The sequence below is a fragment of the Puma concolor genome, chromosome A2 (genome assembly GCF_028749965.1).
Source record: "Puma concolor isolate L17-30 chromosome A2, mPumCon1.1.hap2, whole genome shotgun sequence".
NCBI lineage: Eukaryota > Metazoa > Chordata > Mammalia > Carnivora > Felidae > Puma > Puma concolor.
This window is the reverse complement of record NC_141668.1, coordinates 89,147,299-89,164,541: the sequence shown is the minus strand read 5'-3', so window position 1 is coordinate 89,164,541 and position 17,243 is coordinate 89,147,299. Positions and strand designations below refer to the sequence as shown.

General features: G+C 38.7%; 1 protein-coding gene across 1 annotated transcript; it reads right to left on the bottom strand.

Moving 5' to 3' along the window:
- Positions 1 to 3,117: 3,117 nt before the first annotated feature.
- On the bottom strand, positions 3,118 to 15,945 carry PSMC2 (proteasome 26S subunit, ATPase 2). The gene is made up of 12 exons (XM_025929253.2): positions 15,786 to 15,945; positions 13,943 to 13,980; positions 13,292 to 13,373; positions 12,476 to 12,575; positions 8,745 to 8,876; positions 8,270 to 8,342; positions 7,800 to 7,895; positions 7,059 to 7,223; positions 5,443 to 5,530; positions 3,655 to 3,857; positions 3,469 to 3,565; positions 3,118 to 3,381 (listed from the first exon to the last, which is right to left on the bottom strand). The coding sequence occupies exons 1-12, from the start codon at positions 15,853 to 15,855 to the stop codon at positions 3,224 to 3,226; spliced, it is 1,302 nt and encodes a 433-aa protein (XP_025785038.1). The 5' UTR covers positions 15,856 to 15,945; the 3' UTR covers positions 3,118 to 3,223.
- Positions 15,946 to 17,243: the final 1,298 nt, after the last annotated feature.

The following is a 17,243-nucleotide window of genomic DNA, read 5'->3' as shown; positions in this document are numbered from 1 at the left end:
CATACAGAAATTCACATCCTAGCTGTTGATAGATTGAAAGTAGGGTACAAAAAATAGTATTTATCTGTATTTACAGATTTGTATTTAACTTTTCTGTTCCTTAATTTTCAACCTATTTTGAATAGATTTTTACCATGTACATAAAAAGCACTGAAGTCTTAAGGAAAGTTTTTTGTTTGTTTGTTTCAGCGAGCCTCTGAGGATGTAAGAATGCATTTCAAAATGTTTTATCTATATGTAAATATGTTGGAATGTTTTACTTAAAATTATTTAATATAGTAGAAAATTTCCTGACCTTTTTTACTTTAAGTTTGCCTCTTTGTTCTTCTTTCTGGAGCTCAATAGCCAGTAGCGTGTGCTTCCTATGTGTCTCAAACCCTGGTTCAAATTCAGTCTCACTGCCCTGTCAAAATGAGCATAATCCACAATGATAGATCTAGGGACTTGGTTGGTCTTATTTTATGGCAATATGGGAGAGCCCTGTCTTCAGGAAGGTCCCATATAGAGAATTTGTCTTTCTAAAATCCTACATGATAGGATAGTGGTTGATTTCTGCCCCATGGATGGATAGAATATGTAAATAATTGTGAACCAGGGCCCAGAAAATTAATTCATGTCGTAGATATGGACTCTGTATAATGGCAGCTTATAGTGGGATCCCATTTGCCAGTCCCATCTGCAGTGGGACTCAGAGAAACAAGGATATGAACCTCTGCAAGCCCTGGGAGTTCTTTATAGTTTTCAGGTAACCCCTAAAACCCCTATAGTTTTCAGGTAACTCCGTGTGGTTTGATCCTGTATTCTTACCTATTTAACAGAGAAAGGAGGTACCTGCCTCCAAAGGTACATTTTGAGAAAATGAGTCTTCCCTGGTATGTGCGTGGAGTGGGTAACAAACCCAAAGAATCTGCCCTGGAATGGGTAGGTGTGTTTTTCTGTTTTGGGGGATGTGGGGATGGGGTGGCGTATGCCCTTGCGGAGGCTGAGGGAGAGGGAAGGGAGTATGTAATGTGGTAGGGAAGGCTTGATCTGTTATGTCTGCCCCTTTAAAGATAGTAATCAACTTAAAATTATCAGATCACACAAAACTTCCTTGGTGTGAGCCTGTGTGCAGAGTGTAAAAAATGCTGTTGGTCCTTTTTGGTGTACCTTTCAGGAATGCTTTTAGGAGTCCATATATTTAGATTTGTGATAATATGGTTTGAGTGTAGATAAAAGTTGGGTTGAGAAATGACAGAAGTACCTACCTTAATTCTCCAAATAGCCAACCAAAATGCATGGGAGGGTTTTGAAACCGCTCAAATCCCAAAAACAGAATGTTCAAGAGCTTATTAGCATTGTAGCAGGTAACCTGCCTGCTTATGGACTTGGATTTAATGAAGCCTGAGCATCTCAAAAATTTATCTGCCTTTGAAAAAAAAGGCACACCAGGCTCTTCATTTCACTTTATGTAACAGATGAACCTGAGCTTTGTGGAAATTACATTTTTACAAACCCATCACATTTTTACAGTGTTTTTTAAAAGTATTTTCTAAAGAGCACTACAGCATTTTTCTAGAGTCATCAACTCTTTGTGTTTTATCAGCACTGATTTATGTATGACATACACGTGTGCCCATACACACGCATATACACATGTATACGTACACACACGTATTTTAGGTGGAGGGGGTTACCAACGAGTGTGTATTTTATCTTTTAAAATGGGATACAAAGATGCTAATCTAGATACGGTGGGGCAGAAACACCCAAATTTTTCAAATAATTGTGGGTTTGATGTGTGGTCAGTTAGATTTTCAGCATGTAACTGAGATGTCAAGATTCTCCAGAGTCTAGAATATGTTAGGCCTGAGTGAGCTCAAGACATCCTCCAGTGTGAGTCATCTCAAATTGGTGCATAGAAGTATGTGGCTACGTGAAAACATGGTAAGACTTCAAACAGCGTGATCTAAATGCTTGTTTCTCAAAATATTACAAAAACATACATCTTCAGTTATTTACCTGAGTATTTTATTATATGCATGACACCTAGAAAGGGTTCATCCTATTTCATACCTCACGAGAGACCAGGGCAGGCTTGGAAAAATTTTTCTGATCAATTTCACAAAAAAGAAAAATGGAAGACAGAAAAGAATGCTGGTTGGATTTTATGAATGAAGAGCTTTCATTTTTCTCTTTGAAAATGTTCATATTTTAAATACTTCAACTCAATACTCAAAGCATTATGTTGTCCACTTTTTCTTTGAATTAAAATGTATCCAGCTCTTGCTATTTTGCATTACTCATGAACATTGAACTGCAATAAAAACAGTCTTTATGGTGCCTGGGTCTCAGTATTTGGGCGGGGAGGATAACTGTGGTGCAAGACAAGAGGGGATTTGGTGGCGGCTGAACAAGAAAGAATTTTAAAGGGATGTGCTGAGGATCCTAATTCAATTTTATTTTTAGAAATACCTCACTTCACCAGAAGTCTAACAGGAATTTTACTGAAATTTTAAACCATTAATTTACAGGATGAAGTATTTCTCTTTATGAAACCAATGGTGTATATATTTTTCTTTCTGCTTTACTGCTTCACTGGCCATTAAAATCACTAATTCTTGATGAAATTGAAATTGAAATCAACTCAAATGGCAAAGCAAAACCTAAGACATCAGATGCTTCTTCCACTTTAAAAAAAGTTTGGCCAAAGTGTTATTATTTATTCGATGTGGTAGGAAAAAAACAACATGTAAACACATGTGGTCCTGTGCCTAGATGGGCTATTGTGATGAGAGGCAGAAGAGCAGGAAGGTGAGGAACACAGGCGACAGAGCCGACGCACCTGGACGTTCAATCCCAGCTCCAAGTCAATCAGGTAGGAAAGCTCTGCAGGCATTACATCAACATGCATGAGACCCGCCTCACCGCATGGGAGGATACAATCGGCACCCATACGGCCCACAGGCCAGCATATGCCAAGAACATACGTGGTCTAAGCAAGCACTTGAGGAGATGGGATCCTTAAATGGTAGCACTTCAAAAACAGTCAACAGACACTGTAATAAGCATTTCTGCCAAATGACATCAGATATCACCTTTCACTGTACTACAGAAAAAAGACATCTGAAAAAAGCATACAATTTTGAAATGCTTTATTTTTACGTGTTTAATGGTTATTAACAAGTCTATTTAATAAGGTTAGGATTCCAATGAAAAGTGTTTTCGTGAAAGTCTTCAGGGGTCAGTTGTATGTCATATAGCGGGGAGTAGCACTGAATTTGGCATAAGACTTAATGACCTTATTTACAGCCTCCAGGAAATCCTTCTCAGTAGCAATTTTTCGCCGTGCTCTGATAGCAAACATACCAGCTTCTGTGCATACACTTCTAATCTCAGCACCTTTCGAACAAAAAGAAAACAACAGGCTTATTAAAGCAGCCTGAACACACAGACCGGCAGTACAGTAAGCAAGACCTTTTCACCTACCAGTGCTATTTGGACACAGTCGTGCTAACAGTTCAAATCTGATATCTCTTTCCACACTCATTGAGCGAGCGTGGATCTTAAAAATATGAGTCCGACCCTAAAAATAGGGGAATTAATAAATATTAAAATGGAAAGACATCACGAAATTTCAAGAATCCCTTCTCTAAAACGAAATGATTTTCTTACCTCCAGATCAGGTAAGCTAAATTCAATCTTTCTGTCCAATCTCCCTGGCCTCATCAGTGCTGGATCCAAAGTATCAGGTCTGTTAGTGGCCATCAGCACTTTAATGTTACCTCGAGGATCAAAACCGTCCAGTTGATTGATCAGTTCCAGCATCGTTCTCTGCACTTCGTTGTCTCCTCCAGCACCATCATCAAAACGAGCCCCTGGGAAGACGAAAAATAAGCTCTTCGTGTCCACTCAGGACAGCACTATGCGTAACCCAGAAGTATTACAGATCTCAAGTCAGGTACTCCAGCTCAAGTGAATGTCTCACTTTTAAGCATATTCTATAAGAACAGCCTACTTTACAGGAAAACTAAATTAGAAGGTGAATCTTTGAAAAGGACTCCTCATAGATATTTAAAAGGGGCTCCTTTCAAGTATTTTTTAAGTCCTCTTTGAGGAATTTTGTTTTTTAAATCACTCAAGAACACCTCCATTTCTAACACCATATACATCTGGATAAGGCAACAGAATCCATGCAAACTTTAGCACTCCAATGGTGTCTGACTGTATGTAAGAAACTGTCATACTCTAAGTTTCTCCAAACAGTCCTTAAAAATACAGCTACATCCATAATACAGTAGAACTGTACAGCTTACATCACGCTGATTTAGATGTGTTAGAGTACTCTAGATTGTCAATCTCTCATTTCAACCAACATAGCAAAAAAAAAAAAATGCCTCCAAATATATATTTTCCTTTTTAAGTTGTATAAATACATATTGTTGTATTAAGGTATTATGTACACTATATAAAACAAAAAAATTGGAAAACTTTTAAATGAGATTAAAAGTATGAAGAAAAATTCTAGATTTTCTTCCTGCACACTAATACTATTTGATACACAGTCTACTTTGGACACTACCTCTTCAGAGCATCCTGACATCATCATAAGGCTTATTCCAAAAATACTATAAAGGAAACTTCAGAGTCACAACACTAAATCGATACACTGTGGTCACATTATGGCTGGCCCTTGAAGACATTAACCACAGAAGCATCCAAACTCAACAACACTCATCTGTCTAAAAACAAGACTCGGGGTAACCTAACTGCAGTCCCCAAACAGCATTACAGGGTGCAACTATATTTTCAAGTCATTTTTGTCACTAAGTTCATTAACTGAACATACGCCAATTCCTCCAGCTATTAAGAATGATTACTCTCAAAGACTATTGTAACAGTTCAGGCCTCCAGAAGAGTAGCTTTCAAGGTCTATCTCATTTATGACTTACTTCAAACCAAACACCCATAAAATTAACAAGGTATGAATTATTCCCTTTATAAGGCAAGTGAACAGAGTCTCAGAGTTAGAATAACCTGTCCAGATCCCACAGCTAATATTTCATTTCATCAAATAGACGAAGCCAACAAGAACATTCTTTTAGGTATACTTCATGAAAAACCACCACCAATTAAATTATGCCCCAAAGCTTTCTGATCACATTAAGTGAAGCTGTATCCTAAGTTAAGAGTTGTTCAAGTGTGAAAACAAGGGTCATGTGAATGAAATTAGGAAAAGTACAAAGATAAAGACTTGGAGAAATAGCAATGCTCTGTTTCTTTTTTCCTAATAATGTATCTCTACTGGTTATTAGATCTGTAGCTCCGACACACCAGAGCTCATACAAGAGCTGGAATTAAAATTTTGTACAAGATTAACGTATCAAGAGAACTCGACACATATTACTTTAAAACACTCACAAAACCCAATCCTAAAGTAGTACTCTAAAATTCTGCCCATACCTCCAATAGCATCAATTTCATCAAAGAAGATAAGGCAGGCTTTTTTTGTTCTGGCCATTTCAAAGAGCTCCCGAACCATTCGAGCCCCCTAATGAGAAAATAATTTAATTCAGAGTTGGTTTAAAAAAGCTTTTAAGTACAGTAAGAAATTATGCTTCAAACCTTTCAATATTCCTAACAGTGTTCTCAACTATTATTACCAAAAGCTTTTTCAAAAAAAAAAAAAAAAATGAAATTTGTTACCTATTCCATCACATTAATCTCATTAGCTTCAAAACAGTATTAATTTCATGATTCTTTACCTATTAAATAGCCAATAACTTCCAGACTTGAAGAGATCAAATTAACAGTTAAATGCACCATTTCAATCAGTTAAACTTGAGGAAATAAAAAATGGCATCTGATTTATCACTTGGCATTTCTGATCACCAATTTTAATTTGTAAGTTTTGATCAAGGAATAAAATTATACCTTAACTAATACAGCTCCTTTACTAATTCTCATTCTAAGTATATGAGTTGTTAATGCTTCAGATGCAATATATACAGCCCTAGACTTCCTCTCTAATGAGAACATATATACACATGTATACGTATGTGTCACACATATACAGACAACTATGTTCTTTCTCAGTAGAATATGAAACAGTGCCTCTGAAATAAAAGTACACTTTTAAATGCACAATTCACCACGTTTCTGGGGTCTTACACACCAAATCTGTAGAAAAGGTCCCAGCATACTGATTAAAAATTTTAAGCAGTTGTTTAGTTCCAGTGACCACAAGGAAAGGCTGGTGGCTTCTGAACTACTAATTACAAACCATCAATCAAAAAAATTTCAAGTCTCAGTCATTCAATGTGGAATTGATGAGGGAGTGCAAGGCAAGCTGAGGGCAAAGTATAGGCTAACAGCAACCCCCACCTCCCGGTGGACTATGTGTAATAACCCTCGGACACTCCTTGCTACCCAAGAACAAAGGAAAAGGGTTTATGTGCTTGCCATGGTAATGTGGGAAACGAAAGCAAATGAAAAATTAAATTCCCTTACTGCCTACAGCCCATAGACAAGTCCTTGAAACCAGCAGAGTGACCTCCCTCTAGGAGCTCAGCTGCCTAGATGTACTTTGCTAGGAGCAAAAGTAAATCTTGGCTTAACAATATCCCAACCTCAAGGATCCTGTAAGTCTACTTCCTTTATCTCAACTGCCCCAAGATATATAATGGCAATCATACTTCAAGCTTATGGCCCCCCGATATACATTTGAAGGGTCTCATGACTGAGGTTTTATTAAACAGTAATAAATGGTGTTTCCCTAACAACAGCTAACCTCTCATGGTCTTGGAAACCTTATTTCCAAAATGCCAGAGACTTACTCTATCCCTGACTGCCCCCAACCTGAGGGTATATAATGAGTTACCCATCACAACCCCAGTGCAGCTCTTCCTGCCCATGGGTCTTGTCCCCACCTTTCTGCACCAAAGATGTCTTCAAGAATTCTTTCTTGGTTGTCAGCTCTGGACCCCACGAACCCCATCACCCCAAAACTTCATCAGAACTGCTATTCCACATTATAAATCTTTCATGGGGCTACATATGTTTTGATCAATTTACTTTACCTCACCAACGTACTTCTGTACAAGTTCAGATCCAATAACTCGAATGAAGCAAGCATCTGTCCTGTTAGCAACAGCCCGAGCACAGAGTGTCTTGCCTGTACCTGGTGGGCCAAAGAGCAGCACACCCTTGGGAGGCTCAATGCCAAGGTTAACAAACCTCTCCGGCTGTGAGGGAGACAGGATTTTTACATTTATTACTTACGTATGATAAAAACAAAACTACTTCTATATCATATTTAAATCAAAATTATTGACTCCATAATCAATATAGTTAATAAGAATTTTACTTATTCTAAGACATAAGACCTAAACTAGACTCATATCAGTACATAATGCTGAACAGCTTTTAAAGGTATTTCTCCTTAACAATACATTTTTCCCTCTAATTTAAAAAAAAGTACTGTTTTAAAAAACAAAAGAATTATGGTATTTAATATTCTAGTTTTCCATTATCCTCCTCAGCTTAATTTGATTCAATTTCCTCTTGGTATCATTAAAACACATGGTTCCTTCTACAATAACTCATATTTAACATCTTGCTAAAGGTTACACCTCAAACTCCTGTCACTCAAAATAGCAGATCTTTCTGCTTAGAGTAGGCCTGACCACTTGATTTGCTTTCTCTCCTGGGACATACTAATTCACCACACCTCTATCTTCTACCCCCTCACTAAGGAAAATATAAAATTTTTAAAGCTATCTAATGACAGGCAATTTAAGTACACAGACTCAGCCACTTACATGAAGTAATGGGGTTTCAACTACTTCTCGAAGTTTCTCAATCTGTTCTTTACAGCCACCCACGTCACTGTATGTGACATCAGGTTTTTCCTCCACCTAAGGATGAAAATGTAGAACGTAAAAAGCCACAGGCTTTTGAATACTAGTTCAAATGTTCTATCCAGTAGAGCAGACCCAATACCCTAAAAGGAAAATCAGACTCCTAACAAGTAAGAATTTTAATAAAAATGGAATACATTGTCCAGTGTCCTAGAACCACTTGCTGTTATTACTTGCTATGATAACCAGTAAAAGAGACAAACCAGAAAAAGAAAGACTGATAAAGACTTTCTCATCTGAAAAACTGCTTAAAACATTTTCGCAGCTCTTCAGTATATGCCCACATATTGACAGGTTTCTAGTCAACCTTTGAGATGGATGCAACTGTATTCAAAGTCGTGTCATTCCTTTTCCCTCCCGCATTTTCTTACCTGCATCATGGTAACCGTTGGGTCAATCTTGGGAGGCAGCGGAATGTGAATTTGATACTTATTTCTGTCCACACTAAAGAGACAAAAAATATCCTCACTCAATACATTCAAAAAATTTACTAAGTTAATTACATGTATCGTATATAACTTCCTTAATCCTAACTATCCTAGAGCAAGTTCTTCCTCTCCTTACACCATGTTACCTTCAACAGACTGGTAAACTCAACTCTAAAATCCTGCACTTCTTTGAGTATGACATTTAAAGCCATTCACAAAAAGCCCCAGTGGGGGTGGGAGAAAGGAGGTGGGTGGGAGGTCAGGAAGCTGATGCAGAAGAAAGGATGTCCAACTGTAGTACTCTACTGCACAGTATCCCTGTATTCTGTGGCCCCCAGCCCATTCATTCAAAAGAAAGCCAAGGATGTGAATGTGACGTGGTATCTTTAATGAAAGCAGAGTATAAGTAGAATCTTACCCAACCCTCATCCCTTCTTCAATGTCAGTAGGTGCCACCTGATCACTAAGGTCCACCACAAACTTGGCAAACTGCTTCACGTTGATAATGTACTTTGGGTCCTCCGAATCAGCATTGATGATCTTTGTACACCTAAGAGCAAAAGGCTTGATTAAAGAACCTAAACCACTAATAATGAATTCAAGTAACTAGATTCTGTCCTGGGCAAGCGGTAAACTGATGAGCAGGTGTAAATGAGAACTGCAGAAATTAGGCCACTATTAAAGACCTTTTTCTACGGAGTATGTGCAACCCCAAGGGTCCACTCCACTTTAGCTAAACTGGAAAATTTTCAAAAGATACACTGCCCTAGAAAATTAAACCCAAATATTTCAACATTAAGAAGTTCTCTATGGGCGCCTAGGTGGATCAGTCGATTAAGCATCCAACTTCGGCTCAGGTCATGATCTCAGTTTGTGAGTTTGGGCTCTGTGCTGACAGCTGGGAGCCTGGAGCCTGCTTCAGATTCTGTGCCTTCCTTTCTCTCTCTGCCCCTCCCCTGCTCACGCTCTATCTTTCTCTCTCAAAAATAAAGTTTAATTAAAACAGTTTTTTTTTTAAAGTTCTCTAATTTTTTTTTAAGTTTATTTATTTATTTTGTGAGAGAGAGAGAGAGAGAGAGAGAGAGCAAGTGGGGAAGGAATAGAAAGAAAGAGAGAATCTCAAGCAGGCTCCGCACCACCAGTGCAGAGCCCACTGCGGGGCCCGAACTCACAAATCACCTGATCATGACCTGAGCCGAAGTCGGACGCTTAACTGACTGAGCCACCCAGGTGCCCCAATAAGTTCACTCATTTCATTTTCTTAACTATGTTTGTTTATTTGTAATACTCTTCTATATCTTAAGTTACTCTCCATTTTATTTTCCCATTGGAAAGACAGTCATTTTACATCAAGTTAAGTAATGTGTTTTCATTCTTTCCTGAGTTTATACTTCAAATCCATTTTTATCATTGTTGCTATTTTTAACTTAAATGTATTTTAATTTCTTTTTCTGTGTGACATGGTGAAGGCAAATCTGTAAGACCATGTACATAATAATAGCAAGTAGTCTAGGGCGCCTGGGTGGCTCAGTTGGTTAAGAGTCTGACTCTTGATTTCAGCTCAGGTCATGATCTCAGAGTTGTGAGATCGAGACCGGTATCAGGCTCTGCACTGTACATGGAGCCTGCTTGAGATTCTCTCTCCCTTTTCCCTTACACATGCAGGTGCTCTCTCTCTCCCTCTTTCTCAAAAAAAAAAGACTCAAAGATAAGAAAATCTCACAAAAGTAAAACAAAAAGACCAAAAACAAACAAACAAACAACAACAACAACAACAACAAAAAAAAAAGCAGGAGAGAAAGATTAGCATATTAGTGGAGATATCCAGGAGGCCCAATTTCCAAAGAATAGAAGTCTGAAGTCTGGAACAGAGGACCAAGAACATGGGAAATCAGTAAGCAATAATTTCAAGAAAAACCACCACCGTGAAGGCCAGGAGAGCCCAGCACCGTGGATGAAATGGATCAGTACTGAGGCACGTAGTCATGAAAGTTCAGAACCACGAGAACAAGGAGACCCTATGACTTTCAGATGAGAAACAGGTCACATGTATGGGACTGGGAATCAGAGCAGCTTCAGACCAACAATACCAGGAGCTGGAGGACAATGGAATGCTGCCTTCAAAATTCTGAAGAAGGAACTTTATATCAGCCAAGACCTTTTCAGACATATGTAGTCTCCAAATATGACATCCCAACTGACCTCTTTCAGGAAGCTACCAGAGAACAGAGCCCACCTAATGCGGGTGTAAGTAAACCAAAAAGACAAACTCATGGTACATAAACAACAGGAGAGAGGCAAAGGGAACCTGCAGGGGAAGAGGTCACAGGATGGTTGCGATTTCGTAAGTGGAAAGGGCCACCAGTAGTGCACTGAAGCAGGTTGGCAAGTGCTGGGAAAGACTTCTTCAGGAAAATGGACCAGAGAGAATCCTGGTGCAGAGGACACACCCGAGGCATATGTGAGAAAAAACCTGATGGACTTAACACTTCTGAAGATCAATTTAGTTGAGTATTTATATACATAGAAAACCAGGCAAATAAGAAAACGAGATGGTTATGACAAGAAAAATAAAAACTGGTACAAGAAAGAAAAAGCAATCAGTTTATTTACTACTTGCCTCTTTATAAATAGCACTACTTAGCCACAGTTGTGAAATCAATGAATACTGATCTAACCAAATTTTTAATGTAATTAAGGATGTAGGATAGGAAAAGTATCCTATCCTATTCGGGATGATGACAGAGGAAACAAAATGAAATCCTCAGGCCAAGAGATGGTATCTAAAGCTAAAAAAAATAATCAAGATGTAATCTACAATACATAAGATTTTGCATTGTCCATAAGAATCATGAAGGTAGAAATCAAAATAACCAGCTAAAAATTTTGAAAAGAGGTGTCTCTAAGGAAGAGGAATTGGGAAAGACAACTATTGTTATAGAACTATTTAACTCCTTAAAACCATGATAAAACTGAAAAATAAACCAAAATAAATGGGAAAGACAGAAAAAGGGAGTAAGGGATAAAGGAAAAGAGGAAAGGAAAAAAAACCTTTACCATAGTAAAGAGATAAAATGAAAATAAAATTTCCAGTGATTAGAATAAAACACAGAAGAATACAATCTTGAATTGGGCTAAGGCTTCTTGAGCAACATTCAAACCCAAAAGGTATAACGAAAATGTTTACATATTTTATTTGCCTCCTAAAAACTTTAAACATTAGTACAACAAAAGGTAGCAACAAGTTAAAAGTCAAGCGACAGAATGGGAAAAAAATATTTGTAGCATATTAAAGAAAAGATAAATACGTACAATATGTAAAGTGCTCCTAAAAATTCACAAGAAACAAACCAATAGAACAAAATATGAATGGACAGAGAAATACAAATGTTTAATAAGAAGCAGCTATCACACCAGTAATCAGCACAATGCAAATTAAGATGAGATATTTTCCCCCACATGGCAAAAGTGTAAAAATTGATGATCACATATCTTATATTGATCAGGCAAACAGGCATTTGCCTCAAAACCTCATGTTAAGGAGTATGAACTGGTCAAATCACCTTTTTCCAGATTTTCAAAACTGTAAATGCCTTTGACCTCATAATTCCACTGCTAATAAGCTATACTAAGAAATAAATGCACACACATAGAGAAATATTTAAAATGAACGTTCAATGTAGCACCATGAAGAATAACAGAAATTGTAAACAGACCAACATCTACAGAATATTACATAATTTTTAGAAACCAAGAGAAACCAGAAATAGAGGTACTAAAAAAAAAAATCAGGATATGTTTCTTTGCATGCAAATATATACATGAAGACATAGGACGACTAAGAGGACCAAACTATTTTCAGTTGTAGCTGAAGAAGGGGCAGTGGGACAGTGAAGATGGGAAGGGAGGTTCTCATGTCTTCATCTGATCTTTCTGTATCATTTGAATCTTTTATATGATTATGTCTTTACCTACTTCTTGAATAATTACTGAAGGCATAAAATTTAATCCCAGATACTTCTGGAGAAAGCTTTATTTATGCAGAACGTGGAATAAAAAACTTTTATGAACTATTGCATTATACCTCGGATTCTAAAAAGTGCTTGAGCATACAGATAAGAATAAATTTCCAAGGAGTGCTATGCATACCTTGCAACCTGCAAAGGCTGTTCACTCTGCAGTGTTTGCTTATCTGCAGCCAAATCCCAGAGTGCTGGTGGGGCCAGGCCAGTATCAGATTCTTTGATACCTACATAAAGAAGGATAACAAGGTTCACTGAAATGTAATGCATCACCTTGAAGCAAGCTTCCACAGCCTCAGCACCAATGACATTTTGGACTGAATATGTGGCAGTGGGGAGTGTCCTGTGTGTTACAGTCGGCAGCATCCCTGGCCTCTAGCCACTGGATGCCACCAGCACCACCTCCCCTTCAAGTCACGAGAATCAAGAGTATCTCCAGTCACTGCCAAATGTCCTGGGGGAAAGGGATGCTGGGGCAAAATCACCCCAGTTGAAAACCACTGCCCTAAAGTAGTCACAAGCCAAAATCCAACACTGTATTTGACAAATACTATGAAACTGCACCACTCAAGTTTCCAACTCATGAGCAGAAAAGTTTCCAACTACTGGGCAATAGCCCACTTACTTAAGCAATACCATGTGAGACCACATTTTTATTCGCTAAGAAATTTTTACTTGTTTATTAGAGTCTACTGAACTTGTCTCTGACCAATAGAAACATTACTTGCTTAAAGGATGATGTTGCTTAACTGCTTAAGCATTATATTTGGTTGTAAAAGGTAGTGAAAGATTACTAAAGGAGATCCAGTTTCTTAACAGACAGGAAGGATAGTAATTTTTTTTGTCTATAATTCACGAAGGAATAACATCTGTATTTAAACTCCTTAGATGTAATTAACACATTACATTTAAAGATAAGAGACAAGAATAATGAAATACACACCAGTAAGCTCATTGATCTTCTTGAGAAGTTGTTGAATGTCATCTTCAACCTGCTTTATCTGCCTAGAGTAAGTGCTCTGACCCTAGGAGATAAAAATCACTGTAATTAGAATATCAAGACATCAACAATTTACGAAACTGCAGACAGAAACTTTTAACAGTTACAATCTCAATAGCTATTATTGTCCCAATGCTTGTGATGTGGAAGTAGAGAGAGTATATCATTTTCAGAAGTATTCCCAAACTAATATTTTTGCCCAAAGACACAATGCACTATTATGCAAGGTAACAAATGAAAATCATGCCTGAAATTAACCCAACTACAAGCCCTAAGCATTGAAACTTTCTATTTCAGATCTAATTCAGGTACATACATTTTAAATATAGTAAACATTTGTCTAAGTTATTTCAAATATCTTTCAATATAGCACCACACTTAATTACAAATAGTATAAAAAATGTATGCGCTTTGACATGCTAAATATTTGCTCTCTGATCTAATCTGGAGAGAAACTGTGGTATGTGACTTTTTTCAGTGAGGATTACTATAAACTGCCAGACATTCTCTTCTAATTATTTTGGGAGGCTAGTACCAACAATAGTTCTTTCAACATAAAACATCTATACTTGGTAGACATTGAAAACGACTTACGTAAGTTTTCAGCAAGGCAATATCCCCCTCATCCAGAGCTAAAATAAGAGAGAATACATGAGATTCAAAAAGAGGAAAGTAGAGCTAACAATTCTGTTCAATTTACATTCAGTAACTGAGTGAGAAAAACTATGCAAAGTTGTAATGATATAAATACAACCAACAACTAGTTCCTGGACTCCAGGAACTTTTAACTAATTGGTTGAAGGCAGAATTTTACAAAGTGTATAACACAGCTGCTGAAGAGTCTCAAAGGGATGTGACACAAAAACAGGAAGCCCAAAGAACAGAGGTTGAGAATCAAAACGACCTGGGTGCTAGCAAAGTCCCAGCAACGTCATGCAATTGCCAGGTAATGTTGGAAAACCCACTTTAAGCATCAGTTTTGTCATCTTTGAGAAACAGAGATAACAATAATTTCACCCTCACAATGTTGCTTTAAAGGTCAGATAAGATATGGATGAAGAAGTACCTAAAACTCTATACACGTTAATCATAATTATATGCAAGGAATAAATCTAGTAATACATTTACAGAATGATGGCATACCCAGAGAAATGGACAGATGAGATATTAGACCTCTGTGACTAAGTTTTCCACCAGGTGCCTGAGTAGCTCTGAGGTCTGCAGTATCCTAAAACACTTTCGAGGCAAACAGTAGAGTGTGGGATGAAATAAAGAGAAAATCTCTTTGGTGGGGGGAAGGTGGAAAAGAAGAAAAAACAGTGCTAGGAGAGGTTGAAGTTGTTTAGGAAGGGAAGAGAGAAAAAGGGAAAAACAACAACAACAACAACAAAAACACTGCAAGAATATTTTTTAAATAGCCTGTCAGGAACAAAAGAAGAAAAGAGCATAAAGATGGAACTAAAAGGGGAAGAAATCCTGTGAGTTCCGTGTGCGTATCACCTGCACTGTGAGGAGAAGTGTCACGTGGCGGTGTTCTCTACAGAGAGTAATTTCACATTTTCAAAATTACAACTCCACTTCCAACATTCACCCTCCCGCTTGTGTTTGTGTCTGTGGTAAGGTACACGAACAAGGTTATTCACTGCTCTAGAATGGCCACCAGATTGAAAGACACCTATATGTGCATCACTAAGGATTAATTATATGTATTACTACTCACCCAAAAAAGTGGGATACTATGCAGATGCAGACAGGCACACAGCACTGACGCCTTACATTTAACGATATGAACTTATCCCTAAGACACATTAAAATCCGAAAATGTATATATACAATGCGCTACATTTTATGTAAAGAACAAACCCTTGATATGCACGGAAAATGTCTAGAAAGATAACGCAAAATGGCAACACTAGTTGCCTCGGCGGATCATGCATGCACGCCAGGGGCCAAGGACCACTTTTTCAATGTGTCTTTTTTTATGCATTTAGTGTTTTGAACCATATGAACAAATTACGTAGTCAAAGGAATGTTTTTTTTAAAAAAGAAAATTACTTCTCAGGATCCTGACTACACAGTGACAGCACCAAGCCATCCCACTTGAGGGGGAGGAGGAGCAGAAAGAGGATACAGGTGACCAAGCACCACCAGGCAGGGAAACTTTTCAAGGCCTGCAAGACCAAGCAGGGTGAGTAACTTCATCAGGACCTGAACTGAATATGAATAAAAATGTCGATCAGCGAGAGATGAATACAGAACTTGGAGCAGCATGAGGGACACAGAAGAGGCAGCCAGGGTAAGCCGGCTGCCGCCCCCGACGAAATCATCGGGGGCACAAAAGGGACACAGGGCCGAGTGGCGAGCAGGACTCCAGCCTCTCCTCCGGGGCCAAGCCTGGCCCTGCTCCGGCCCGGAGCTCCTGCCTATGTCAACTGACCTCGGATGGGCTTGTCGTCCTTCTCATCCTCTTTGGTTTTCCGCTGATCGGCACCGAGGTAATCAGGCATTTTAGGAGCTCCAAAAGCCTCAGCTCTTAGGTGATTACACAGCACCTCTCTCGCTTCCGGTGGTGCCGCTCCTTCCTTTCCTCACCGGAAGTAAGCTGAGCTCTACGGACCCTTTTATTCTGCGCACGAGAACCGGAAGGGAGCCCCGGGAGGCGGGCTCGTGTCCTGCTCCCGGTTCCGTGGTCTAGGAAGAATTCCCTGTGGGAGGGGGACGCGGGTGGTCCCTGGCCCCTCACCATGGGGAGATTCCCTGAGCGACGGCCTTTTAAGACCAACCGTGGCTCAGTCCTGACTTTAAATCCTGATTTAGTCATTCATTTACTGTTCACTCTTGGGTAACTTCGTTACTCTCTCTGCTTTAATTTTTCCTTTGCCTCGCAGCATTGTGGAGGCTTTAAACAACTAGTGTTTTCAAAGTATCTGGCATATTAGATACGCATTAAGTAGTGGCTAGATCTACGAATACAGTGAAGAGATATGGAAGTTGTTCCTTAATTTGATGTTAGCATGGGATGAGGAGATGAAGAGTTTCAATTTTTGAGCCCCCTGCCAAAGAAGAGTGGTGCCTCAGATACAGGGAAGTCCGGGAAAAGAGCAGGTTTTGAAATAAATTCGTTTAGGAGGCAAACAGGAATTGATAAATAACTGTAGAATTTGGAAATGAAAAGTCTGACCCTTCTTTGCGTTAAAGGACTCAGTGCATAGTGGAGAGACAACCTACTGGATGGGGAAAGTATTTGCACGTCATATATCTGGTAAGGGATTAATATCCTGAGTATATGAAGAACTACCAATCAACAAGAAAACAACCCCATTTTATTTTTTCAACGTTTATTTTTAAGAGAGAGAGACAGAGTGTGAGCAGGTGAGGGGCAGAGAGAGAGAGAGAGAGAGAGAGAGAGAGAGAATCTGAAGCAGGCTCCAGGCTCTGAGCTGTCAACACAGAGTCTGATAAGTGGCTCAAACTCACAAACCATGAAATCATTACCCGAGCTCGAAGTGGGAGGCTTAACCGGTTGAGCCACCCAGGCGCCCCAGAAAACAGCCCCATTTTAAAAATAGGGAATGGACTTGAGTAGAAATCTCTCCAAAGAAGGTATACAAATGGCCAGCAAGCGTATAAAAAAAGATGCTCAACACCACTAGCCATTTTCATTTCAAAACCATGAAATACTGCCTTAGACCCATTAGAATGGCTATTATCAAAAAGCGGGGGTGAGGAGAAAGAAACTGTTGGTGAGGATGTGAAGAAAAGGAAACCTATACTGTTGGTGGGAATATAAAATGGTGTAACCTCTATGAAAAATAGTATGGCTGTTCCTCAAAAAATTAAAAGTAGAATTACCATATGATCCAGCAAATTCAGTTCTGGATATACTCGGAAGAAT

Excerpts from the sequence above, each read along its gene's own strand:
- PSMC2 (XM_025929253.2), bottom strand. The coding sequence starts at position 15,855 with ATGCCTGATTACCTCGGTGCCGATCAGCGGAAAACCAAAGAGGATGAG. Across the intron at positions 7,896-8,269 it reads CAACGGTTACCATGATGCAG|GTGGAGGAAAAACCTGATGT; the intron begins GTAAGAAAATGC and ends TTTCATCCTTAG. Across the intron at positions 5,531-7,058 it reads TACAGAAGTACGTTGGTGAG|GGGGCTCGAATGGTTCGGGA; the intron begins GTAAAGTAAATT and ends TTTTCTCATTAG.